Here is a 26331-nt window from a genome sequence, read left to right on the forward strand (position 1 = left end):
GAGAGAGAGATATTAAAAAGAAACGACACGGAAAACTGTATCACGGTTCGGGAGCTCTGTTGCGGGTGGCAATCATAAAATGTGTACAAGAACACTGCACTGGATCTGCTGCTGGACCAAAGTGTACCAAATTGACTTCCCCGTCGGAACTCGCTCCATTCTCCCGGCATCCAGCACCCGATGACACTCCCGGACACTCGAAGCGAGCATAAAAAAAACGAACGGCGAAATGTAAATTATGTTGCCCGCGTTTTCCAGTCCCGAAAAATTTTCCCCATCAGCCGGGAGGAGGAAAACGAATTTTTCTTCACACTGCAACGGGGTGTGTGGTGGCCCGGGGACCAGTTCCCGGTGCCATTTCACTGTGCCGTGTAATTCACATTCTTTCTCCTCACGGCTCACGGTTTTCACAGCGCACCCGGCCGACGATGGCATCTTATTTCCGTTCCTCTCGGTCCCGCTTTCGTCCTGTTATCTGCTCTGACCCTAGTGTGCGCGTCGAGGTGCAACGCTTCCTGCGAAACATCGCAGGCCCCCAAACCGGGTTCTTCCCACCGGGCATAAATCATCCCGCCCGCCCGGTGTCCCGGAAAGATATTTTCATTCCATTTTTTCTCTTCTTCTTTTCGGGTTCGCTGTCCAGCGCTTCCATTTGCAAGCGCAACATGGCGCGGGATGTTTCGTTTCTTTTTTTGTGTCATTCCATGACCCGAGAGAAACACCCGGATGGTGGCCATTCATTTTCACCACCCCGCTCATGTTGGGACAGTTCGCTGGTCGCGCTGCGTCCTTGCGGCATCATCGGGCGAAGGAAAGTCGGATGTCCAGCGTTGCCGGGAAATCGTTTAGCAACGCGCAGCACCGTGTTTCGTGGGCGTCAACTTCCCGGCGGCTGGCGGACAACATAACATCCTCGCTGCTGCTGTCTGGTTTGATATTAAATCGAACAAATCTATCAAATCAATAAGCCCCACGGTGTCTTAACGATGGCTGTGAAAATGGCGAAACAACCTTGAAGCTGTGAACTGGGTTTACCGGTGTGTTTTCCGACCAACGGTGATTCAATAAAGCGGAGAAAATGGGGGGCGAAAGCAAATCAAACTGACCAACCAGGGGGACCAACGGACCCCGGCGGTTCCGGTGTGGGCGACCGGAGAGATAGAAATAAAATTATGATAAATGAAGCCACCTTTGGGAAACCATTCCTTTCTAATGGTTGAAGCAGCAGCAGCAGCGGACATTTAATGGGACACGACGGTTGCCTCCTTTTTTACGGCCGACCGTATGTGGGCGCCAAGATCCTCGCACTGCCCGCCATGCGGATGGTTTCGGGGTAAAAGTCGTTTGGCAAACGCGCGGGTTCCACAACGGCGTCGGCCGTTCATTTTCTTTTAATCTTTCGGTGGGATTTAGCGCTTCGGACGGGGGCCGAAAATGAAGGTACACCCTTCCATAAACGGTTTCCGGGTCGGCAGTAGCAGAAGCGTCCTTGCGCTGTGTCGGTGTCCTGGTCGTCCCGGTTGTCACATATCGTTTTCCCTAACAGCACCCGTTGATGGATTGGAAAGTTCTTGAAGCTACCGGAAGCCTACCAGGACACTCGGGCTGCCCCGGCCGCTTCCCTCACGCAACATAATTAATCTAATGGATGTCCGCACTAGGAAAGGATCAGTCGCTTCTGGGTCAGGTGGGCCAGCTCCTGTTCGGCGCAACTTATCCAGTGCGGCCGGCAGCCCTTCGCTCGCATGCAAAAGATGCGTGAATTACGTTGTGCTTTGAAAATTCAGACATAGACAGAGGCAAGCAACGGAACTGAAGTGGCAAAGTGAACTGAAGCAGGGATCATTATCCTTCGAGGACCTCTGTTCCGACACAAAAATAAAACGGAAAGGAAAACGTTCCACCCAGTCGACCGGCCAGAGCTCGATCTGACGTAAGTAAGTAGCCAGAGCGCAGTCGGTAGTCGTATGGCAGGAAATTGAATTCGGGATAACACCATAAATAAACGTTGCTCCGAAAGCAATTAACTGGTTTAATGATTTTTTCTTCTTCATCTGTGCGCGCGGCGGGCGCCATCCATTCTCCCTCTGCCCGGCCCCTCTTTTCGTCCCGGTCCGAGTCCGGTTTCCGGAAAAGCGAGCACGGGTGTGTAATGAAGCGAGCTAAAACAAAGGGCGAGTTGAACGGAAGAAAAATAGTATCATTGCGAGCCGGGCGATCCGGAGGACTCTCTTTGCTGTTTGCCCGGTCGGAAACGCGGCTCCGCGGCGCGTCCTGACAGGCTGTCCGTTGCGTGGGAAGGCGAAGCGAGACATCAGAGTTTAATCATTAAAGTAGTGAGTCGACGAGTCGAGTCGAGTGACCACCGAACGGAGTGTGAATGTCCTCCGTGCGGGGCGCTTTGCTACAACGCCCGCCCGTTGTCCTTTTTCTACGTGTCCGCCCGCGTCCGCAGGCGAGCTAAACCAAAACCCGAGCCCAGTTTGGGCGAAAGTTGATTTAACTTTTCGCTGGGCTGCGCTGCTCCTGACTGGCAGACCGGTGGCCACGTTGCCGGCGGTCGGCCCCAGAGGGATATTGTTCCGCAGGGGATTAACTAATCGAATTAGATTCAAATATATGGACGACTGAGTGACATTATTTCTGACCCGCGTTCGTGGGACGCAGGGACAACCCGATCGGTGTAGGGGGTTCTCTACTCTTTCTTTTTCCACTTCCGAAGTCTCAGGTGCGCGTGGAACGAGCCGAAGGACTAAACCAACAAAACCAGAACACGTGGCCGATTTAGAGCACCGGGGGCCGGTTGCTGCGAGATGCGTGATGGCCGGAGGATGGTTTTATTGCTCGCCAAATGACCAAAGTCTCCAGCCCCTCCAGGTTCTGGTTCTCGGGCGCCAACTTTCACGTAGCCCACGACCGGGCCGGGCCAGGCCGGGCATGGGACATTGCCGAACGTGACTAACTGGCCGTATAATGAATCATTAAATAGCCCGAGATGGAGTGCGAGTGGCCAATACTTTAATTTTACTGCCAAGCAGCCACAGCAGCCGCCGGGGTTTTAGGGCAGGGAAATAGTTTTTCCACGGCAGTACCATAAATGTGGCCAATCGAGTGGTGGCGTAATTCGGGAAAATAATTGTACGACACTTTCACTCTCGTTCTCGGTCGTGAATCCCGTGGGCTGAGTCCCGAAGGAAAGTGGCCGTGCTATAAAGTAAGCCATAAATTCTGCTCCAACCAATAACCCGTTCGCCGGGTGGCCCCTTATCGGGACCGAGAACTGGAACGGTTCCGTCCTCGAATGTCCTGCCGCCGAGAGTAGCAATCGTCCGAGGCGCACCGGAGGGCGATAAAAATCGAGCATTCTTCATAATGATTTACGACAACCAATTAATCTTTCGGTGCTGCCGGCGGGCGATTTCACTTTCTACGCTGAGTACTTCAAAAATTGCTCGCTGCTCAGGTCATTTGCTTGCGAGCACTCTCCCATTGGCCAACTTTTTGGAGTTTGAACTTTTGGGATTGTTCGTATTCCAGTGACCGGATCACTGGATTGTCAATCGAAGTGGAATTAGTATGATCGATTCGAAGATGGCCAGTATCCACAGCAACTCGTAACTGCCGAAATAATCTCCGGTAATGCTGTCGTAGGTCGTTTTTTTTTTGTCGGACTGAACAAGAAGTCATTAGTTTAACTGGCGTAGAGATAACGATTATAATTAGAGAAGAGTTTTGCCAACTTTTGTGCCGCGCACTGCTACCGGAAGGACTTCTTCTGCACCTTCGGTCGGTTTCGGTCGTCCGTCTTCTCGTGAGTTAAGAAACGTGTTGCTGGGAGTGGAAAAAGGAACGTGAAGACCAACGAACGCGGGGAAAGTTGTCCGGAGCTTTGCAGCCATAAATTCTTAGCTAATTATTTGAATAAATTACCCAGTCCCATACCGGCGGCTACCTAAGAAAATGGCACGCTGTATTTTACGAGCGGCCAAGTAGTGGTAGTGTGGCATTTTTCTGTCCTCCAGTGCGCTGTGGAGAAGAGCTTTTTTTTATTTTGTTGATCCACCACAACCAAAGAGCCAAGGAGCGTCAAAGCCATTCATATCTTTTTTTGCTTTTTTACTCCTTCCACAGAGGACATTCAAATGAACACTGGGAATTTCCCTCGAACCATTAGCCACGGCAAGGCAACAAAAAAAAATGTTGAAAATAATGCATTTTCTAGGGCACACAAGCGAAAATGGGACAGCGAACGGAAGCAGAAAAAATACATTATTTTCGTTCGGTTGGTATATCCACACCGTTCTTTGTCGGGAAAAGTGGGAATCTTTTCCATCTACGCTGCCAAATGCAGCATTTTTCCGACCAACTCGGAACTCGGGCAATGGAGTTAGTCGCCACTGCAGAGAGCAGGGCAAAGTTTCTTTCAGTTTTTCGGGCAGCAAATGAAATTCCTTCGCGGGAAAACGATGTAGGGAGCGCCAACAGAGACGAAGAAGCGAACAAAGAAGAACACTGCACCGAACGGCATAATGTTTCATTCTTTCCTACGGGTTTCCCTTTATCTTGGCGCCCTAATTTAGTGGCGAAAATTGTCTTCGTCTTTTTTGCCTTTGCGGCCCCCACACGCCGCTGAAAGTTGCGACGGTGCTAATCTACGAATTTTAAGTTGAAAAAAAAAATCCCTTCACGACCCTTGCAGCTCGTAAACTTTGAGCGATGAGGTACAGCCAATGGGGCCACCGTTCCCCGAGGGGCGAGGGTGTGAATTGGGCAGGAATAAATAACGAAACTTTTTCTCCAATTCATCATTACGTGACTAATGTCGTTGATAGCGTTATAAAATGCTCAATGGAGAGAATGAACCAAATTGAGGGCCATAAAGTCAAATTGTTAGGATCTTTTAGAGTTAGCACCATAGTGTTGTTGAAGGATTTAAGAAATCTTACCAACTTTGCAAACACAAACGAAAAAACGCGATAGTATTCGATGATGATGATAGTAACTGTGCGCATGTCGATAGCATTAGGTTTAGTAAATCCGTGCCAGTTAAGCTTCAAAGGAAACCTCATCGTAATGCTAATGTAAACTTTTGATTAACTTCAAACCCATCTCGGCGCGGGCAGCTATTTTATGATCACGCAGGGAGAAAATATCGTTCCTTTCGTTGCTTTTATGTGCGTCGTGAGCAGCACGCAGCGAAAGTTTGACGTCATAAAAACGGATAATTAGTTTCGCGAGGATTTAGATTAAACGGGATGGGAAAATGTTGGCTCAATCTCGTCGCCGGAGAGCGGACACACTTACCTCTTAATGCCTTCATATGCGCCACGGCCATCCGCAGGATCGTCAGCTTGTCAGGTTTCCGGGCGAGGGCACTGCACGTCGGCACCATGTCCGACAGCTCCGTGATGTAGGCAGTCATTTTGTTTCGCCTCCGCCGCTCGATCTCGCAATGGTTTTCCCTACTGCAAGTGGTACAGAAACGAAACGAACGGGAAACAAAATCATTTTAGAAAATGTGTATCGTGGAAAAAGGACCTAAAGTTTCAGTAAGTAAACAAGAATCATTTTACATATTACCAACGGCATTTTATAAAAGAAAAGTTCAATTTTTATCACATTCCTCGATGCCTCAAAAAGCAAAGAAACCAATTACAGGCACCAGTTGCAATCATCTTCATTCGCTTGTTATGCATCTTCTTCGGCTTCTCGGTAACGACGCGAACTCCGCGCCCAGGATCGTCGCTGCATCGGTGGTTCCAGAAAAAAATAAATTATGCGCTAATGGTTCAACGCCTCCGGGGTTTTCGGGTCACTTAATTCCAGTAGTCCGCTCGCTAATGACACACTGCGCACCACAACGGTAGGGTCGAGAGAGGGCTTATCCAGCCTGGAAGCGCAGCATATGCAAATGCTGCGACCGCTGCTCGTTGGTTGCCCTTTTTGGGACCCACCGGCAGGCTCGTAGGCTCGGTGGGGCATTGGGCGATCCGATCCGCTGCCGGAACTTTCCTCCCCCAAGGCCAATATCTATAAGTGCAGCAGCGTTTAAGATAATCTTAATCAGATCGGCAATAAAACAACCCTCCGTGGCTCGCAAACAATTTGCTCGATGTTTCGTTGTGCCCTGCGAACATGGAAATCGTTTTTCATACATTTCCCATCCCTAGCCTCAGGAGAATGCTCGGCTGCCATTCAGGTGTGTTCACGGTCAACTTTAACAAACTGAGGCAAAAAGGAGCCCAATTTTTATACTTTTAAAATTCCCTTAGTCTTAGATTGAGTTGTACAAATAATGTGAGTCTAATAAAAGCTGGCTGGTTGAACGAAAATCTCGATGGCCACCGAAAACCGTTCGTATTAGCATGCCGTACCGAAGCAGAGATGCAAACCAAATCCCTCCCTTTCGAGCTCGTAAAAGATTGTTTGTGAATTATTACGAACCCACTGCGCTGCCGAGATCCCTAGTGTATCCCGATGGAGTAAAGGATCAAATTTTATGATTTCACTCCACTGCACGGATCCTGGGGCGTAAGCAAATCGCTGTTACCGAAATAAAAAGGTGCAGTAAACGCAAAACTTGCAACTGTCTGACGGCAAAGAACGAGAATGGGAATTACTCCAACAGACCCCGAGGAGAGAGAGAGAAGTGGATGCCACTTTGCAAAAGCAGTCGGGATGGCTCACTGTGGTGCATGTGTATGTCTGTGTTTGTGCGTTTGCGAAGAACCCTTGGTCGAAAAGAATGTTGCAACAGCTCGTAGGCAAATGGTGCCGAAAATCGATACCGCCGAAAAAGACCGCAATGTATTGCCATAATAATAACCATTACTATTATTGTTATTTTACTTTGCCCTGCCCTGATGGGTTATGCGGTACACACGCTGGCACGGTGGAGTTATTGAAAATGAGGCAGTACCCGGAACCCAAACGGTTCCCCCCTGAAAGTCGGAAGGAAAGCCGCGAAAACTTCAGAAACGGTTGCCGTGCAGTAACACCAGGATCGTCTTAACGTCCCGATTGGTGTCTCTTCTTATTGAACGATGTCAACGCGAAGACGTTTAGGGTTGCAGAAGTACACTCGTCTTTAAAAAGTCGTTCAAAAATAGGGCAAACATTGGTCGGCTATTAGTCGCGGCCGTTTGCTCTTAACTGTGATGGGCACAGCCGCGCCCACATATGGTAACGATTATGAGTGTCAGTTCGAAACAATCTGTGGTTCGATTACATGCTGCTACCAAACTCTGCCGGCCCGTTATGCTAATGGGTTTTTTATTTTGCGAATACTGTTGCCCCACGTTGCGGCCGTCGCCCGAGCCAAAATTGCAAAGCGCTCCTCCACACAGCGTGCGGAAATATTGTTTTATCGATTCAATTGTTTTAATATGCATTAAATTGCTTGCGATTGCGCTAGATTGTGTGCCGCACGCGGGCCCCATAGTTTGCAGTGGCCCCGGCTGCAACATACGCCGCGGGAGCGCGAAGGTAAGCATGCAACAGAATGTTTTATCGTGCGGCTAACCGTTCGTTCGCCGGTGTGCTAATTGATTTTCATTAGGAACCCCAGAAACCGAACCGGGCTGCGGCGCAGTCCTTCTGTGCGCGATGCCGGTGCCGTGGGATTCGTGGCTCGGAAGTCGCAAAACGAAACTGTGCTGTGTGATTTAGAGGGCCGTCCCCTCGCGCCGATACGGTCTATTTGAGTGATGATGAATCGACTTTGAAAGCGGAATCCTTCTTGGCGGCCGTTATTGGGATGTTATGAAGGCTTTTCCCTTCGCCAGGGCTAGGAATTTAGGCTCGTTATGGAATCGCCACGCGTTGCTAAATAGTACCGACGGTTGTCATGAATTATGAAAAGCGTTTGCTGGCCAGTCAACGTGCCAAGGACTCCCGCGCAATGCATCTGAAACTATCGTTTTCCAAATATTAATTTGAAACAATCTGATTTTTTGATCGAAAGAAATAACCAACAAACCCCTTAGCTTGCATCGTGTAATTTATTGGCCCACTCGCTAAGTACCGTTTCAAATTTGAGTTCATGTGACTCATCCGGTCCGAACCCCATCGAACCGGCCAACGAGGGGGCTACCGAGTTGACGGATGGATAAAACACCTTACTACGCACACAGCCCACACGGGGGAGAGTTTACCGATTGCTCATTAGCATAAACTTGTAAACTTTCACATAATCGTTTTTGGCACACAACATCCATCATCGTCCAGCTCTCCCCTCACTCGGGACGGGTCGGGCTCGGGTTTCTCGGCTAAACGCTAAGGTTTTTTGGAGCGCAGGCCACTCGGAGCAGTGACGCCATTGCATTGTGATTCCGAAGGAGGTCGCTGCGGACTCGTTGACTTCCCAAAACGGTTGCCTACCTACCAGAAGGGGGTTGGACAACTCGGGAGGAACTGCGATGCAAGTGCATGATTAATGGGTGCAGTCAACATTTGAATAAGGAATACACCCTGATAGGACTCAGGGGCGCCCCAGCGCCCACCGGCCAATGATTTGATTAACGTAGCCAGGGGCATGTGCAGAGCATTACCACCAATTTAACAGGCAGAAACTGGCCGGGCCCTTAATGTATCCACCACCGAGGTCGGTGGTCCTGCTTCGGTGCAATCGTAAATTATTAAACACAATGTTCCGTAAAGTGAGCCCAATGGCAGACACCGGGGCGCCGCCCGGTGGAGCCCGGAACGCAATTAACTACAACGCACCGTGTGCTGATTAATGGTAATAGATTCCCATTTACACCCGGACCCCACAACGCTTTCGCGTATCATGTTGGCTAACTGGTACTGCTAAAACAATGCGATTGCAAACGATAGGAGGCCATTTTAAGTTCTGCTGCAGGCCGACTCTCTGGCATTGCTGGATATCAACAATCAGTGGGGCACATGTCTTAAGCGGGTCAATAGAACTGCATCGCCGCGGCATGACTCAATCAATGCCATCACCTCCTCAGTGGCTCGATGGTGAAAATTAATTAATTTATGATCGGCCAATAAAGGCCACCACTCATTGCAGCGCCGGAAGTGCACCTCGCGCAGTGCTTCGCGGCGATTTGGGCCCCTTTCGCACCTTCACGCTTATACGATCGGCGATCGAATGGCGTTGGAACTTCCCATGCTGGATTTGGTGCTGACAGAACGGGTGAAATTAAAAGGAGAATAGCACAAAATATGAGCAAATAAGCCGCGGTAAGAAGTACGACCACAGCGACCTGGGCACGCGACAACAGCTCAGGCCCAAGAGGTGCCGATTTTGGCGGATACTCTTAGACCGTGTCCCGGACTTGCCGTGTGTGAAGTTTTATACAGCAACCGTAAAGTTTCGCTCGACAGTGTTGAAGACAGCTGCCGTATCAGCCGGTGTCTTGCTAGGATGCAATGTAGCCGAGCTCCGAGCTGTGTGAGAACTTTCCCGCACGGAAGTTACCACCGGGTAGACCTCGAGCAGACCACGATAATCGAGCGCGCCAGGCAAACGTCCGAGAGAGAGAGCTCGAGAAGAGCTGCTGCTGATTAATCGTAAAGTTGGTTAATTTACTTTTCGTCCTCGTACACCACACTCAGTGGGCCGCGGCCGAGGCCACATTCGTCCTCTCGGCTTGCCGTGGGCCAACCAACCCCAGGTTACGAGATCGGAGTAAATTATAACTAAAGTGCTGCTATCTGGCCGTGGTTATCATTTTTGTGGCGCGTCTGTGGCAACACTTCGCACCGGTCGCACCAAGAAGGTGCTTCGCCTGGCGCCCTAAACATGGCAAAACAAACATCCCTCGTGGTCGTGGTGCCAGGGGTGAAACAAATGAGAAAACAGTATCGCTCCCGAAGCATCTCCTTTGACCCGCGCGGTTGGCCAGCCAGCTGGACCGGAGTTACCGCTCGCTCCGTCGAGGTGATCGGGGTCGGGGTTTTACGGTCGCGATCCACCGAGAGAGGGCCCCGAGCGCCAGGATCATAATTGAACCGTCGGCAGCATTGCAGAGCTCAGTAACGGGCGGTCTGACGACGATGATACTTATCCTGGGCATCCGAGAGTGAGCGCAACGCGAACGTCCCCCGAACGGTAAATATTTTCATTCGAGACAAAATGATCGTAAAATAATAAAAACAAATTCTTCGCTCCGCGAGGATCCCGGAGCGACGTTCCGGGTGATGGAATGCCCCCGATATAGCTCCAGCAGGTCGCGGGACGGTGCACCGAACGCCGGGCTAACAGTGGAGAGTATCGATTGGTTGATTTAAACCCATAAAAATGATGTGCATCGGAATCGCGCGCCCCGGCCGTCGTAAAGTAGAAAACAATCACGATGCCCTGGCTGGAGCCAGGAGGTCGTGGCCGTAAAAAACTTCAAGGGAGCCAGCCGCCCGCTTGAGCATTTCTTTTTACGGGATGTATTGCACAGCAAACGGGGCCCTTCCGGGGCCGATCGAAACCGAAGAAAAGTGATGAGCGTTCCATCCATCATGGCGGGCGCATTTAATTATTTTATAGCATTCTTCGAGCTTAGCAACTAAGCAAACAATATCGGGCCACAACTTATCGCTGGGCCCGGCTCGCTGGTCGTCGTTGCGTGAACGGTGCACTTGCAGGCGACCACCATAGGCCACCATCATTTACCGCTCGCAATTTGCATCCTTTCGCACGCCCATTTCGCCCAGGAAACGGTGCACCGGGCGACATGCAACAATTACCAACCGACCAACCAGAGATTGGGTTCCGAATAATCTGCTACGCGCCCCCCGTGTATGGTCCTCCGATCCTTTCGTCTCGTGGGGCACTAAGCACAAGGGGCAACCCCGAGCGAGAGCTAGTTCGCGGGGGGAGGTCAGTGAGTGTTGAATTGTTTCCATAAAATTTCGCTTTCGCCCAGCCCAGCACCCAGCACCGGGCTCACTCTCGCCGGGCGTCTGGCGGACCCCACCGGCCCCCGAAAGGAAACCGGACCGGAGCGCGAGAAAAAGAGTAAAAAAGCACACACCGAAAGCAGCGCACCCCGAACCTGCCATTTAGATTTATGTCCGCATAATCTTTCGGGCGACCGGGCCGGCTAATATGTATGATTTGCATAAGGCAACATGAAATGTCCATTACTCAAAAAACCGCGCGCACAGGCAAAACCACACACGCGCACGGAGGATCCGCGAGGGCCCAAGGACTGTGTCCAACAGGCTGGTTGGACCCTGCTCCACCCTCCCCGGGGGGTGGCTCGGATGATTCGCCCGAAAATGGTGTGGGGGTCCGAACGGAAATCCTGTCGAATGAGCAGCCGTGGTTCGGGGGTCTCAGTTGCGTTTCCTCCGCTCTCTCTGTCGGAAGGACCAATGGGCACTCTGGCCAATGACCACCACACCACGCGAGCCGGCCCCAATAAAATGGCGTGGCCACAAAATCTGCGTACCTAGAGAGAGAGAGAGTGAGTGCAGCCGTTACGGGGCAAGGGTCGACAACAAAGTGAGCAAACATGTTGCGCTGCAGATCCTTGGCAGAGGGTTCCCCGGTGCCGGGCGGAACCACCCAGTTCCGTTTTGGGCCGGCCCGTAAGTGGCACACGCCACGCCGCGAGTGCGTGTCGAGTGCGGAACTGGAGCATTACAAACAACTGTGGGCTGCCAAAGTAATGCTCACTTCATTCACGTTTGATGACCAACACGTGTGTATGTGTGTGTGTGTGTGCGTCCAGTTCCACCGTTCCAGGATGGGGCCCCCGTCGGTGCACGGCAGGTGCGAGAAATAAACACTTTTGCATGCGATTTTTCCATCGCATGACCTCTGTGCGCTGTGCGCTGTGCTGTGTGTGGAGAGGTCCTTTGGTTGCACTTCGGCGCTGGCCATCACCAGAGGGAGGTGATTTGAATGTTTCCACGCGACGCGTCCAATCGCCAGGAGGAGTCAGCAGACCGGCCACAGGAGCAACCAATGCATAAGTGATTACCATAATCACTGGTGTAACTTTCGCTACCAGCGAGAGGGTGATAGCTGATACACACATCTACACATGCCTGACCACCGGGACCCCACCACCCCACCAGTGTCGGAAGACGCGAGGTCCGCGTGTATCGCGAACTGTAATTGATTTGCCTACCGGAACCCACACACATACACCTTTGTGGTGTGTGTTCCTTGGTCTAACCAGGGGATTACCTTCTCCCGAGGATAGCGTGACGCGCGTGTACGGCCGCGAGAGAACTGCGAGTGGCCATAATCCGGCCCAAACGCGCTAACCAGGACCCGGATGGTACCAGGATGGATGGGGCAACAGCTATACATTAATGATCGCCACCATACGACCACCACCGCATCGCAGCTCGTAATCGTCTCCTCGGATTGATCGTGTCCTGATTGGACTCGGGCGGAGGATTGGTCGAACAGGAATTGATGTCCAATCACAGGACTTATCATCACGGGATGTCGCGATGTTCATTTGGTAAAAGGACAAACATTCGCTGTCGTAATATTAGTAGTAGTAACTTAACAACTACAGGGGCTAGCTGCTCCTCAATTGATAAGGGTACATCCGGTCCGGTTTCATATTTGGAAAGAACCATTAACTTGTTCGCCTAGATTCCGGTTGGAGAAATAATTTTTAATCTTAATAAATCTTTGAGAATTTTTAAGCTTAATAAATCTGTCCACAAAACTGTCCTGAACTAGAATTGAAATTAAATATTAAAAAGATGTAAAGAAATACAATTTTTCAGATCAATAAAAGTGTTTGAGCATCAACCCCCTAAGAGCTTTTGCTGATAGGTTCAGCAAAGAATGCTCAAAATAGGTGCGGCTGCCGACGAAGATTGAACTTATTGCTATCGCTAAACCTAACTCTAGTCATTTACAGTTTACAAACTAAACGCAAGGGAGTTAAATTTAAGGTTGATCTTAAAAATCTGTTCTGGTAATGCGTTTGTTATTGAAAGGTTCACTACTCTACCAAGCAACTTATCCTTTAGGACCAGCTAAACATTCGCAGACATTATACTTTATATGTTCTCTAAAAACTCTTCCGAAGCATTCTGAAAGCCACAGTACAATGAGACAACGGAGCCTGCCGCGCGCACTGTACAATAATGCTCACTTCGTGACGCAGTAATAATTAAACAAACTCAAAGAAGAGCCCCGTTCCTGAGCGGGATTGTAATGTATCCCTTCCATTAGAGCGTGTAAGTCCGGCAGTGTCAGTTGGTGGCGCCACGCAGTGTAGTGCCGTATCATGTTTCGTCACATTAAACATCCGGCTCCCGGGCCGGCGGGATCCTAATGAGAGCCGGTCCCCGTCCCCGGGTGCAATAATCATCAGCTGCATACGGCACACCGGAGCCAGCCCATTTGGCTACCGGAGTTTCGAGTCGCCAGGATCGGAGCAATCGGAGCCGTTTCTCACGTGGCGCCGGGGTCGTCTTAATGGGACGCGGGCATCATTCAACGACGACCTGTGGGGCCTCCCAAAAACAAGCAAGATGATGCACGGAAGAGAACGAACCGCCTTGAACTCCTGACATCAGCGAAGGGATCGGACCGCCCATCAAAGGTGGGCCGCCGCCTCCGACGGCGCTGCACTTTTCAAGGTTGGACCCAAAGTCGGAACGGGGCCCCTCAGTCTTAAAGTGGCAATTAAAAGATTTCGCCCAAGAAGAAGAGCGACGGGAGTAAATTTGAGAGGACCACCCCCCGAATGCGTGTGGAGAATGGAAACACTTTTATGGGCCAGTTCCCAGAGCCCTCTAATGGTGATGGTGTTGCTTGTGCTCGCCCACGTGTCCCGGTGGCCCAACTGGGAGCTATTTCCCCGTCCGAGTCCTTTCTGGCCGACGCGAAGGTGTGAAGATTAATCCCGAATCCGAAAGCCGGACGAGACTTCTCCGTGGCCGAGAAAACCCTTTCCGCATTTCGGTTTGGCATTCCATAAATTAGGTTTCCAGGGGATCGTATTAACATTCCGTGACACTCTTAACATCCGGTCGGGCCGAACTTGGGCCGAACTTTGGCCGAAAGGACGACGTACTCCAACAACCATTGCTGGGTCGCGGGGAATGAGACATGACAGAAAAAGCCAATTTGCTTCCAAGTTCATTTCCATTCCCGGACTCCGGGATTTGGAAGAGGATTATTATTTTGACACCTCATTTCCGCGAGTGATTATCCGTCCGTGCACGAAAAGCCCCCGAAAAGGAGCCGGAGTTGGGGCGAAGTGTACCCCGAGAGCCAGGGAGGGCTGCGCATCGGACATAATTTGGTTTCATAATTTGATTGTATCAGCGCGCCAGAGGATGGTCGACAGGCCGGTTGGCCGGTCTGACAGTTGGACAATAATCGGTGCATGGGCCTTCGTTAACCTTTTGGGGATGCCCCGACAACCCAAACAAAAATCCACATGTCTTCCGGACGAGTGTTGAGATTTTCTTTGGTGCTGCGCTCGACAAAGTCGTGAACCCCTTTTTAATCGAGCGAACGGGAAAGTCCACCTTCCGCAGCGGAGTCAGAGAACCGGGTCTGGACCAGGATGAGCGGAGCAACGCAGCGAGCTTAATTAGTTGGCAGTTATTAACCGGGGGCAGGGGCAGCACCGACTCTCTGCACTTTCGCGGCCTCCCCCGGAACATTATTACAGCCCCCAGCCCGATCGAATGGTGCAACAAGCCTGGGCCGCAGCGCGTTGTCCCAGGGTCCCAGGGAGCCACGGACGTTGTTTGTTATTGCCCTGCCCTGATGGGACGATGGGCGATTACTGCGGTGCGGTCCCGTTTTAGTGGTTTTAAAAAATAATGAGTTTTTAATATTAAATAAAATACGCACGACGGCGGCCAGGCGGCGGCCAGGCGGCGGCCAGGCGGCGGCCAGGTTACGCGTCCGCTCGTGAGGTATGCGTCCTAGGACACCGTCAAAGTGCCGCGTAAGAGGAACTGGAATGGGAGGCCGCAGGAAGGGGTTTATGTTTTCCAGCCCTCCCCTCCAGGTGCCAAGGGGCTTCGATCCAATGCGACGTCGCCGCGCGTCGCGAGGCGAAATGGAACCGATGGGAAAAGCCAGTTCGAAGTAATCAAAGAGTAATTAAAAGCAAAGTCTGAACGTAGCATAAACTTTAATTAGAACGGTTTCTGCGACGATGGCAAGGCTCGCTACTACGCGCCCGCTCGGTGGATGGATGTTGATGACTACCGCCACCCGACTACAGTCCTCTCTCTGGTGCAGCCCCCTCCAAGGACGGAGGGAACCGGAAAACGCGCGCCAGTGTGGACGGTCGAAGGATCATGCTGATGATAACAAGGGTGGCCGTTGGAGCCGAGGGTGACCCAGGCCGCTAATGTTGCAGAGAGCTCGTGAAACCAGTGTGCTCGTTAGCAATAGGCGCGCGCATTAGCCGGTGTTTTATTGTTGCAACACCCTTTTCCGGTTGGGCGCTGGCCGATGACGATAGCCTGTGCTCAACACGGTGCCTGCGGCTCGGCGTTGCGATGTTTTTGATAAGAGGCACCAACCAAGGGCCAACCCTCCGGAAGCCTCCCACGGGGGAACCTCCAGTTAGATGGCACAGCGGCGGCCATAAAGCTCTGCCAGGCGAGCCGGGCCAAAAGGCATAGGACCCGACGGAACATTACACGACGTTACCAAGGGGCTTCTTGAAGTCTCGAAGTTGTCATTAAATTATGAAAAGACATGGAAGACATATGCAAAATTAGCAATTAAAAGTTGGCCGAGAGTAGCTGTGAATGAATCTTTCCACCGGTTCAAAAGCGACCTAGACAGGATAACGTCTTAAATTAGCTTTATCAACATTAAACTTCAAACTACCAACAAGCAATAAGAGGATTTTGCTCAACAGACCCGTATGGTGCGCATCACACCTATGGTTAAATGCTCCCCGTAGTCATACGAATTTCAAATAATGCCGAGCAAATTTCTAAAGACCTCGTTTAACGTGACGTAACGTGATTGGTCCAAAGATTCTATGAAAATAACACCACTAATGACATTCCGAACTCTCATTAATTTCCAAACTGTTAGTATAAGAAAACGGAAAATGATCAGGTATAGTTTCCACAATAATAGTTTAAAGAAAGAATTAGTGAATAATATTTTGGAACTTTTTGGAACTACATTATCTTCCAATTTAATAACAAAAAATCTATCGCTTCTATTACAACCCAGTATTTTCGACTTCTTATTAGGCTCTATCGCACCTTTACTGACCATTTTTATGATGGAGAGCATTGGCGTTGCTTTTACGGGAGAGTTATGCAATCTGGCACCCCTCTGGCCCAGTTCACTGACAGTGTGAAGAGGACTTTTCTTCTTCTTCTTCTTCTTGCTGTTCCCGCAGCAAACCCGTGGCCATCAAGCCCCCCAAAAATTTAAAGAAATAATCCGCAGCGAACAAAAACAAACTGTCTCGCCTGCCACCGAGCTTAGCGGAGTGATTAAATTAACGAAAGGCGTTCCGGCGGCGTGCATGGGGGGAACACAAACACATACACACCGCCTCGCACACACTTCAGATCTTTTATTTTTCCCTACTTCCTACTGAGGGTCCTGCAGTGCACAGGAGCACAAAAGCGAAGCGAAAGGCTCCCAGCAGACCGACTACAGAGAGGAGACTGCAGTTTGCTGCGGTTGCATTTTTATCGGTTAATTTTTTTTTCTTCACCCTCGGCAACCATCCGGGCCACAGGGACCGGGCACTTGGCCGGGCCTCGGGAGTTGAACAACACTTCAAATTTCCCACTACAAATAGATCGTACATTGTGAACCACCGTGGAGCCACCAAAGAAAATGGCGAAGCGAAAACGGGGAAAAAACCGGGATCCTTGAACGGGTGTCTGGTTCATTCTCGGTTCCATTCCTTTTTTCTGTGGCCACCAAGTTACAGCAGCAGCGCCCCCCTGATCAAACCCGTAGCGAGACAGCGTGTAGCAGAGCCTTTGAAGCCGTTATCTTCCCCGCTCTTGGGTCCGGCGAGGGTGTCGCCAACAGGAGCGCTCCCAACACAACGGCCAAGAATTTGTGTGCGAATTCGGTGTGCGCGTGCCCCGTGTACGCGTCTGCGGTCCGCCCGGTAAACATAGCGGCCCGTTTTCACCCGGTGCATAAGGTGCTGCTGCTGCTGCAAATTTATTCCACCTCGCTGTGGCATGCATAAATTGTAACACTTTCGTCCCACAACCGAGCAGCAGCAGCAGGTTACGCGCGCCCTGCGCTAGAATCTGGTGCATCTCTCGAGGCCGGCCCCCAGGACAAGCGAACATGTGTGCCCGCGGAGGCTTCATCACCCTGCTTGCTGGCTGGGTCGCGTCGTCCGCAAGGAAATTCGCATTCTACCACAGATCGAGCCGATTTCCGCGGAACAGCCGAGCTGCGACACTCTCTCGGGCTGCCGGTTGCGGCCGCGCGGGACAAGATTGAAAAGTGATACCTCTAATTGACAATCCAGAAATATCTTTGTAATTGGTCCGGCCGGCCGGCCGGGACTTTCGAGGGGGTTCCACTCGTAATCTATCGGTTTGGTTCGGGTTTCCCGGGGACCGTCGCGTCTCGAGAGGAGCTCGAGCTCGCCACCAGTCTCGCAAGTGCCAATGAAGCGTTCGGGTTGCAACACAGTAGCTGAGTTCCCTGGTGGTGGTGCTGGTTAATTATGTTGGCTGGATGTGTAGGGGCAAGCGTTGCGCCAGGGTCTCCACAGTGCGGAGGGACACGTGTTGTCCTGTAAGCTGCTTATCTGATACGCTCTTCAACCGCCGGACCGCCGCCGGTGGTTGTGAATGGCGAAGAAGCTGGATGCGCTGCCCAAAGCCCAAAGCCTCTCATTACATTCGTTCTGGAGTTTGGGAATTTGTTAAAACTTTTAACCTCATTTAACGGTGAGCGCGGTCTGAACGAGTCCATCTGTCGATGATGTAACGTTTAAGCCGTTTACTTTTCAATCAGAAACATTTGATTAATCTTCATGGACAGACGTGTAACCTCATGGGCTCTCTCATTCTCTGCCACTTAAATAAGCTGCCCAAAGTCCACGGGACGATGCGTGTGTGTCAGCGTCGGACCATTTTTCATCTCGTCCCGGACTCTCACAGTGATTAAGCGCTTTCGTTCATTACGCCGGACTCACGGTGGGAGGACTTCTCGCTGGACACGAGGTGATTGGTGAGAAGGCAAACTTTCTAACGCCAGCTTCGAAGCAACAGATCTGTGAAATGTGATACACTTGAGAAATCGACACTCTCCGTGGAGCCGGGAAAGTGCCGGCTTTAAAGCTGCCATCCCGAAAGGGAACCCAGCAGCTCGACCGGTCCCGATCCGACGGGCATTAGGTGGTTGTCGGTGGCGCCATACTGTGGCACAGCGCGTGAGGGTCCGCACGTTTCGACGTCGTCGTCCTGATCGCATTCGCGAAAAAAGGCTTTGTTTCAGGAGGCTTTTCGGGCCTTATACGGCCTCATTTGCCCGCGCCCGGATCGTTACGGTTCTGTTGAAAGTGCGCTGAAGAAAGTACGTACAAGTCGAATGTTGCTCCCATTTTCCCACGATCTGTGGTAGTTGCGTACGCGTTGTCCTCGTCTGGGGTGGTTGTGCTACCCGATTCATGGACCGAAGCGAAGGGACAACAATTCGTGGACAACAATTGTACATCCTACGACAACCGGGGCCCATTAATGGCCGACAATGACCGAACGACGTGAAACGAGAATGCGGATTTGGGTGGAACAGCAATAACCGGGCCGTTTGTTATTCAATTCTAGCGAGCAAAACGCCTCTGTCATCGCGCCTCTAGATCTGGGGACCACCTTCGGCAAAAGGTATCGGAAAGCTATCCAGAATGGAAATCTCATTTACGGGAAGAATTCTTCAACGACCTCAGTGGCTCAGTGTCCAACTGTCGGGAGAGTCGCGCTATCATATCTCCTGCGTCGTCCATTGATCCGTTCTGGTGTTGATTCTGCCGCGCTCCCTCGACGGAACAATCCGACTCCGAAACTTCATTCGCAGCGAATCCGTTCCCGCGAAAGTGAACGAGACGTTGTTGTGGTGGCGAGGCTGGTCGAGGCGAAAGGAGGAAAACAAAACTCCCTCGTCTCCACTCCACTGTGGATGTCCCCAGGGTCCGGCCCCGGAGCGTAAGGCTTCGGCCCCGGCGGCAACCGGGCGACTTATCTCATTCTCTACTTAAACTTTAGTCACGACTGCGCTGTAACTGACCACAATTTCTGCGCCCTTCGCCGCCCGGTCTGGCCCTCCAGCAGCAGATGATCTCCCTCAGAAAGCGCGCAGAGCCGCAAACTGGTTCACAGACACAGTTCAACCCTGAAGGGGCCCGATGAAGAACCGTTGGAACGCTATGGATGCGGCCCAGACCACGCAGATAAGCAAGCCGAGATGCTTCGGGAGTTTGGGTGATTCATGCCATTCGAAGCCATAGAGCGAGAGAGAGGCATCTATTGAAACGCGGAGCAATCTGCGTACACCGGATGGTGGTGCGTTGTGGGGAGTAAGGACCTTTCCGGATGATTTTGTCTCACTTTTCTCACCAATCGCACCAATTACTGCGACCAACGGTCGGCCCAGCACTTTATGAACTCCGCCAGCCAGTGGGTTGTTGTTGGTTGCGAGGTTCTTACGACTTTCCTGGCGACTGTCTCCAAACAAGCTTAGGTAAAATTTTATTTCTCGATTTATGACAGTCAAGAATCGGAGCCAAGCAGTGTCGGAGCCCCAACGGGTATCGATTTTTGCTTAATGCCCGCGCGCCATCCATCGTGCGACTATCTTATGGAGTTCTTTTTTTACTATCGTTTTTACATTTCGCTCTCTTATATTTAAAGCCAGCCATTGTTCTGCGGTGGTGGCTCGGGTGGGCTATGGGACCTCTCCTGCAAAGATGCCTTCTTTTTTGTGTGGTTCCACCGTGCGACGCGATTTGCTGCATCGAACGGGAGAAGCAGAAAGCATAGCACCACAAGTCGGTCTGTCGGCCCGAATGCATTGGATCGTTGCGCCGGGCACTACCATGGGATGGTGGAAGGAAACGCAGCGCAGCGATATAAAACCAGTGAGTGCAATTTACTTTTAGAGTAACATAAATTTTCACCGACTAGAAAAGTTCCCCAGGCCCCCGATATTTTCATCCCTTCGGTGGCGGGCGTGTGTCGGCGGTCGAGCGGGGCCCCTCCAACAGAAACCAAGGAGCGCGTCCCGGTGGGAACGCGAGAATCGGGTTCGCAGGACGTCCGACCCGGGTGAAAGCAGAAGAAAATCGAAACCGAGCGGAGAACACACAAAACAACAAAAAAAAACACAACAGCAACAACGACGACGGTGGACGGCACCGAATGCAACGAACTCCTCTGGCAACGGCGGTCGGTAAGGTCGGGCAGTGGCGACGGCGGCGACAGCGAGAACAGCTTATGGGAACCGCAACCGACTGTTGCCACACGAAATCGCTTTTCCACCGTTGCACGGGGCATTCCACATTTCGTGGAGGGCCTCGTATGTGTCTCGAAAGAGCACATTTTCCCAGACCCGACTGTGGACCGGTGTGTGTGGGTGGGTGTGGGTGTGCGGGTGCCGTACGCCACCCTCTTGGCGAGGCGCCGAGCACATAAGATTCCATTTTCCAACTGTCCGCCGCTGCCGTTCCCCGCCGGTCCCCAGCACCACCCCCCCGAAAAGGAACCAATTTCTTACGAGAAAACCCTTGGAAAATCTTTTTCCCTGCCAGCTGGTGCGCCCCCCACAACGTTGGCCCGCCGCGTCCCCTGCAAACGGTAATCATAAATCACCTGCGAAAAGTTGGCGTTATTATTATGGCAGTGTCCGCGGCGCGGCGCGGTGCGGCGCGGGGCACACAGGGGCCCGTTGGGTGGGAAATGATAGATTTCGGGGCTTGGGCTCTCCGTAACCGATTAGACACCGCGGAGCAGCTAGGCGGAGCGGGTCGCAGCGCTTATGATGAAGTGCGCCGTCGGAGACAAACCTCCGGACAACATGCTCCGGGGGTCCGTTGTTTCGGGTTTAATGTTTCATTGTGTGGTCGTGTCCCGCTGGACGGGGTTGGCGAGTAGAACCGACACCGGAAAAGAACGGCTCACCACGAGAGAGAGAGAGCGAGCCACGTCAATCTTCATTTTGTGCCAGAGATGAAGTTAATGTTGAAAATTTACACTTTGGGCAAACGCAGCAAACTTGCTGAAACCATAACTCAACCCGGCAATGGCCGGCTCGGACGTAAATTAAGGCGGACAGCAGCACCGAACGGCGTAAGGCGTTAGCAGACTCTGGCTCTGTAATCCCTCAATTCGGTAGCCCGTTCGGGGCGTTCTGGTTTCGGCTCAATCGTCGGGTCGACTGGCTGTCAGGAAAGTGGGCAAGAAAACGCCCGAGCTCGAGTCGGTTGAACCGAGGCATTAACACAACTGCCTTCTCTCTCTCCGTCCGCCTAATCCTTTCTGCAACTGAAAAGCAACTCCGCCGAAGGTTCTTCGAACGAGGGCTCGGTGGAGGCCCGAAAGGAATTCTTGGGCGCGCAAAAAAGCAAGAAAGGCAACTGAAACTCTGCCGCTAAATGAGCGGCCACCGCCAAACGCCGGCAGCTCCCATTTCTTCTGTGCATTTCGATTTGTGATTTTAATTTCTGTTTCCCAGATCCTCCGGGAGGGTCGGAGCACGGAGCAGGGAGCGGTCGGACGGTTGGTCGGTCCCGGGGCTCGTCTTTTAGCCGAATTATTATAATTGGCACCCAAAAAACTTTGGCTTCCCCAGTTTATTTTTTTTTGGTTTCCTTTTTTGTTTCGTCGTATTATGATGATTAGTTTTAGCTCATATACACGTCCACGAATTTGTTTGGGGTCGTCCCCACTTTGGCCTTCGGCCCCATCGCTTCGTCGCTCTCTGTATGTGTCTGTTCCCGGTTTCCTTCATTTTCTGGCATTTTTGTTGCCGCCGTTGTCTGTTGAGCTGTGACGCGCCCGAACCACTCGGTTCGGCCTGTTCAAACTTTCGTGGTACAACCATTAGGAAAATTATGTTTCCTTATCTGCCAGCCGACTGTCTGGTTGCCGTCCGCCAACGTTTTCGTTTCTTTTTGATATCATAATTAGTTGTGAAAACGATGTTTTTAATGAAGCCAATAGAAGGGATGCTCAAAAAGAAAACAAATCCACGTCCGAAGATCCGTTCATACACCTCCGGTCGAGTCATGGCTCGAATGAAACAGCGCATAATACCAATCCCAGAACGTAACAGTCAACCTTATTACCCACCATACAACAGTAACAACAAACGCGGTAGGCGAAATGATTAACCATGACATGTGCTGCTGCCGGTCTATGGAGACAAACGATCGGGGCCGGGCCGGGCCGAGCGGACAATACGGAGACCATATTTAATACCAAATTGGATCAAGCAATTATCTGTAATTTAGTAATTTCGAGATTCGTTTGCCTCGCTGACCTTCTTCCTCAAACAATCCGTTTGATCTCGACGGCTGCGGTTGCCGACCGCCGAGGGGGTTTGTTCGGTACGTTGTGTGGCAGGAAGGATTCAATATTTGAATTCTGGCGTACTGAACAAAAAACAAAAAAAAACGGTTGACGAACGAACGAACGACAGAATAGTTCCCGCGGGCTCGACGCGCGCTGCGGACATTGTACGGAATGGCCGACTCACGCCGCAATGAATACACTTTTCAAACATAATTTGAGGCAAGCCAGGAAAAACGTCGAACCATATAGGCGCACAACCGCGTGTTCAAGTGGATCGGTTTCCAAACGGTGACCCCGAACCCCAAAAGCAGCAGCAGCACCAGGGTCCGTCGCGGTTCGTCGCTTGGTCGACGCCGGAGCGGCCAAGTCTTTCTATTTCGTTCCCAAGCGAAAGATCGGCTCGCCGCGCGCGATGGGAACCAAAGGGACGATCTGCGTGCGTATGTGTTTGTTGTTTTTCTTTCATACTTCTTCAATGAACCGACCGACCGTTGGGCCCTGCTGGGAACGGATCGATTCCCGGGTGGACCCCGTTCAACGGATCATACTAATAATCGGTGGCCCGGGACCGCTCTCTGCAGTCGGGCCAAACCACTGCCGATCGGGCCCATCCTGCCTGGCCCCGTGTCAGGCCGTGTAGCGGCAGCGATGGCGGCTTTAAAAGGTTTCTAATCCCTGACAATTTGCCGTGATTATCGTTATTATTACGAGCTGTTATGCTTATTTTGGTGTTGTGTTATTGTTTCTTTTTCTCCCGCTGCTGCTGCTGCTGTGTTATGATTTGTTGTCCCCCTGCGCGGTTCGCCTCTTTGTTCGGTCGAGTGGCCAGGGAGACGCTACTCTTCCGGTAGCCCTTCCTCTTCTCTCCGCATCTATTTAGGGTCCGCTGTTGGATGGAGTCTGTTTTTCCGGGCGAATCGCCAAACCGTAAAACCAGAGGTTTCCGTAAACGGGACACCAACAATGGGCGGCCCCCCGAAAAAAAAGTCCGCGCCCGACAGCGGCCATCACACGCGATTTGTGTTTCTTCTTCCTCTTCCGTCCTCTCTCCCCAGCTCGGGGTTTTGGGGGTTAGGAAATCGAGTATAATTGGGATTGATGTCTGAAAAATTGGATTCATGTCAAACGCTCGGCGTTGTTTCGATTCCGTGAAACGACACAACAGTGGAGTGTCTTGGGTCCCTACTTTTTGTGCGAGGGGGGGGCTCAGAAAACTTCTCCGATTTGTCGATACCTGGGGCGCACCCCGAAGTTGCGGCAAGTGCGAAGAACACGGGGCGAACCTCCGATGATGAGCATTAATTAGGGCAGGTTAGGAGCTCGTAATAATAGCTAGACAGTGTGCTTATCAACCTCTGCAAACCAGATTGTTAACCCAAAATAAACGTGTACTTGACTTAATAACTTCCTTTCAAAGTGGTTCAAAACATTGTTGTTGGTCGCCCTCCGGTTGAGGTGTAACACAAACTTTACTGTCCGGCAACAAATGTAAACAATGTACCGCGCACTGTCGGAAATTAAACTAGAAATCGGTGGGCTCCCCGGGGGCACCGCAACCTCCGCTCAAGACTACCGACGGACGGGGCGGATACATTGAACTTCCTGCTCTATGTTTTAGCTGTCGAAATTTTGACGATTGAATTGACGACGATCCTCCTAATCCCAATCCCGGCCCGGACCAAACCGTCAAACGAAGACGTTCCGCGCGCCCCTGTCTCAGACCAACCGACTCCCCAGCCGAGGCACGCCAAGCGGTGGAAGAATGGAAATTTTGTCTAAATATAGGTGTGTGTTCTTCAAAAATCTGTCAATAATTTTCGGTTCGAAGTCGATCATTATCTCATTATGTTCGGCTACGTTCGGCGCCTTTCGCAGTTGCGTTGGATCGCAGAGTGTGGATTTGGGAACGGGTGGGCCTCGGTTGGTTTTCGGGGGAAGTCAATTTCAAGTCAACGCCGCCACTCTCGGCAGCCATGCTTCCGGCAGCACCCCACCACGATACGGGTGATTTGATTTTGGGCCGGGCAACCATCAACCGGTGGAATCAGTTCAGGGTGTGCGTCGCGGCCATGTCTCTAGTCAAAAACAATAGCCGCAAGGATGCGCACTGGCTAATTTTCCCTTCATGCATGCATGGGGCTCGAATGATGTTTTCTTATCGTCCACTCCGCTTCGGCAAGCAACCCAATATTCAACCTGTCCGTTGGCCCGAAAATCGTTGGCCCACGAGATAATACCGGTCGGTGGTGCAAGTAATATGCAAACGCATATTACACACCCATTTACGAACCCGTCTGATTATGTGGCTGCCATAACCGGGCCTCGCTAAACGAAACATTCCGGCTAATGTATGGCCTCGGCCCCGGATTGATTGATTTGTTTTCCGGGCACTTTCCGGTGCGGGGCTGCATTCGTGGTGCGAGGTATGTTCATCGACCGATCGATGCGATCATGACGCATCGAGCGAAGACGGGACCAAGACCAAGCAAGCAGCGGTAGCGGCGGACATCTCGGCGTGGTGTCGATTCGATGTCGGTTGATGGGGTTCGTCGCTTGGCTGCTCCCAGCGAAAAAAAAAACCCTTTCCCGTCCGTGGCTGCGGGCGTGTGGTGACCGCGACCAAATTGAATGTTCTTAATGAAAGCCAGAAAATTGGATTGGTTCCGTGTCGAGCCGCGGTGCCGCGCAGGAAGGGCGAGAGTTGGGAAGACCTGACACTTGGGCCGGGTTGGGCACCGGAGTGTCGCGCAATGCCGGCGGCCGGCCAGTCCGCCGAGGACCGGGACCGGCCGGTAGAAAATGTTTATTTCATGCTAATTATACACACAAGCGGTCCCATTCCCCGCTCTCGTCGGTCCAGTTCCACACGCGCAAGCGCGGATATCGGAAGGACCGTCGAGGGATCACATCGTAATTACCGCTATCATTACAGGCGCGCGGTGAGCCTCCGGTTGGCCGGCCGTCCAGGAATCGGTTTCGCTGCGGGGGTAATTCGGTATTCAAAAACGAAAGGCAGCGCTTGGGTGTGACGCGGAGACAAGAGACTCTTCCGGGATGGGAAGGTCTTCGGCGGTTCATCGATTCGGAAGCCACCATCGGGACGGGACAGAGTTGGACACATTCCACCGATGGCAGAATCGTTCGAATCGGTCGCTTGACGTGAGACCCGGTCCGGGTTTGAAGTCAGCCAACCATCACAAAAAATGAGACACCCTCCGAGGATAGGGAGTTTTTTAATCGAAGCCGGGGCCGGGCGCCGGGTAAACGCCAATGTTTGTGTCCGTAATGTTGATTTCGGTCGATTTCATATCCAGTGGGATTTAAGGTAGCAATTAGCGAATGAGAGATGGTGCCCCGAAGGGCTGCGAAACGGTTCGCCATTTCAATCCGAAGCCGGCCGACGGAGAAAGGGAAGTAACGGGGATGTGGTGGCGGGCTGGTTACCCGGGTGCCTTCGGCTACCAGGCTTTGGCAGCACTTGTGATAACCACCGAGCCATTCGGCGGCAGCGGAGTTGAAGGCATACGGACCACGCGCGGCAGAGCTCACAGGATGCGTCCAGCGCCTTTCGAGTGTGGAAGGTACATGCCAAACAGAAAAAAAGGAAACCCCTTTCGTGAGTACACGACTACATGCTAATTAGCATTACCATTATCAAAGGCTTTTATAAACATATCGTACCATTATCAATTAATTACGCGCACAGTTATCGCGGCCGAAAGGGGAGACCGCAGCACCGAACCACCCGAGCGTCTTAATGAGGCGTGCCAAGCGCGGTCGTTATTGCGTAAGAAGCTCGTCCGTATAATTCGACTGTCCGCGCTTGCTTTGCAGACATCTTAGCATTTG

The 26331-nt window shown here is 51.8% G+C and overlaps 1 protein-coding gene across 1 annotated transcript in view; it reads right to left on the minus strand.

The window, feature by feature from the left end:
• Positions 1-26331, minus strand: part of LOC131211795 (aryl hydrocarbon receptor nuclear translocator homolog) — a 151855-nt gene that overhangs the window by 46597 nt on the left and 78927 nt on the right. Inside the window, exon 4 of the mRNA XM_058205415.1 lies at positions 5305-5465. Within this exon, the coding sequence (XP_058061398.1) occupies positions 5305-5465 (161 nt within the window). The remainder of the gene's footprint in view (positions 1-5304; positions 5466-26331) is intronic.

Source organism: Anopheles bellator, chromosome 2 (genome assembly GCF_943735745.2).
Source record: "Anopheles bellator chromosome 2, idAnoBellAS_SP24_06.2, whole genome shotgun sequence".
NCBI lineage: Eukaryota > Metazoa > Arthropoda > Insecta > Diptera > Culicidae > Anopheles > Anopheles bellator.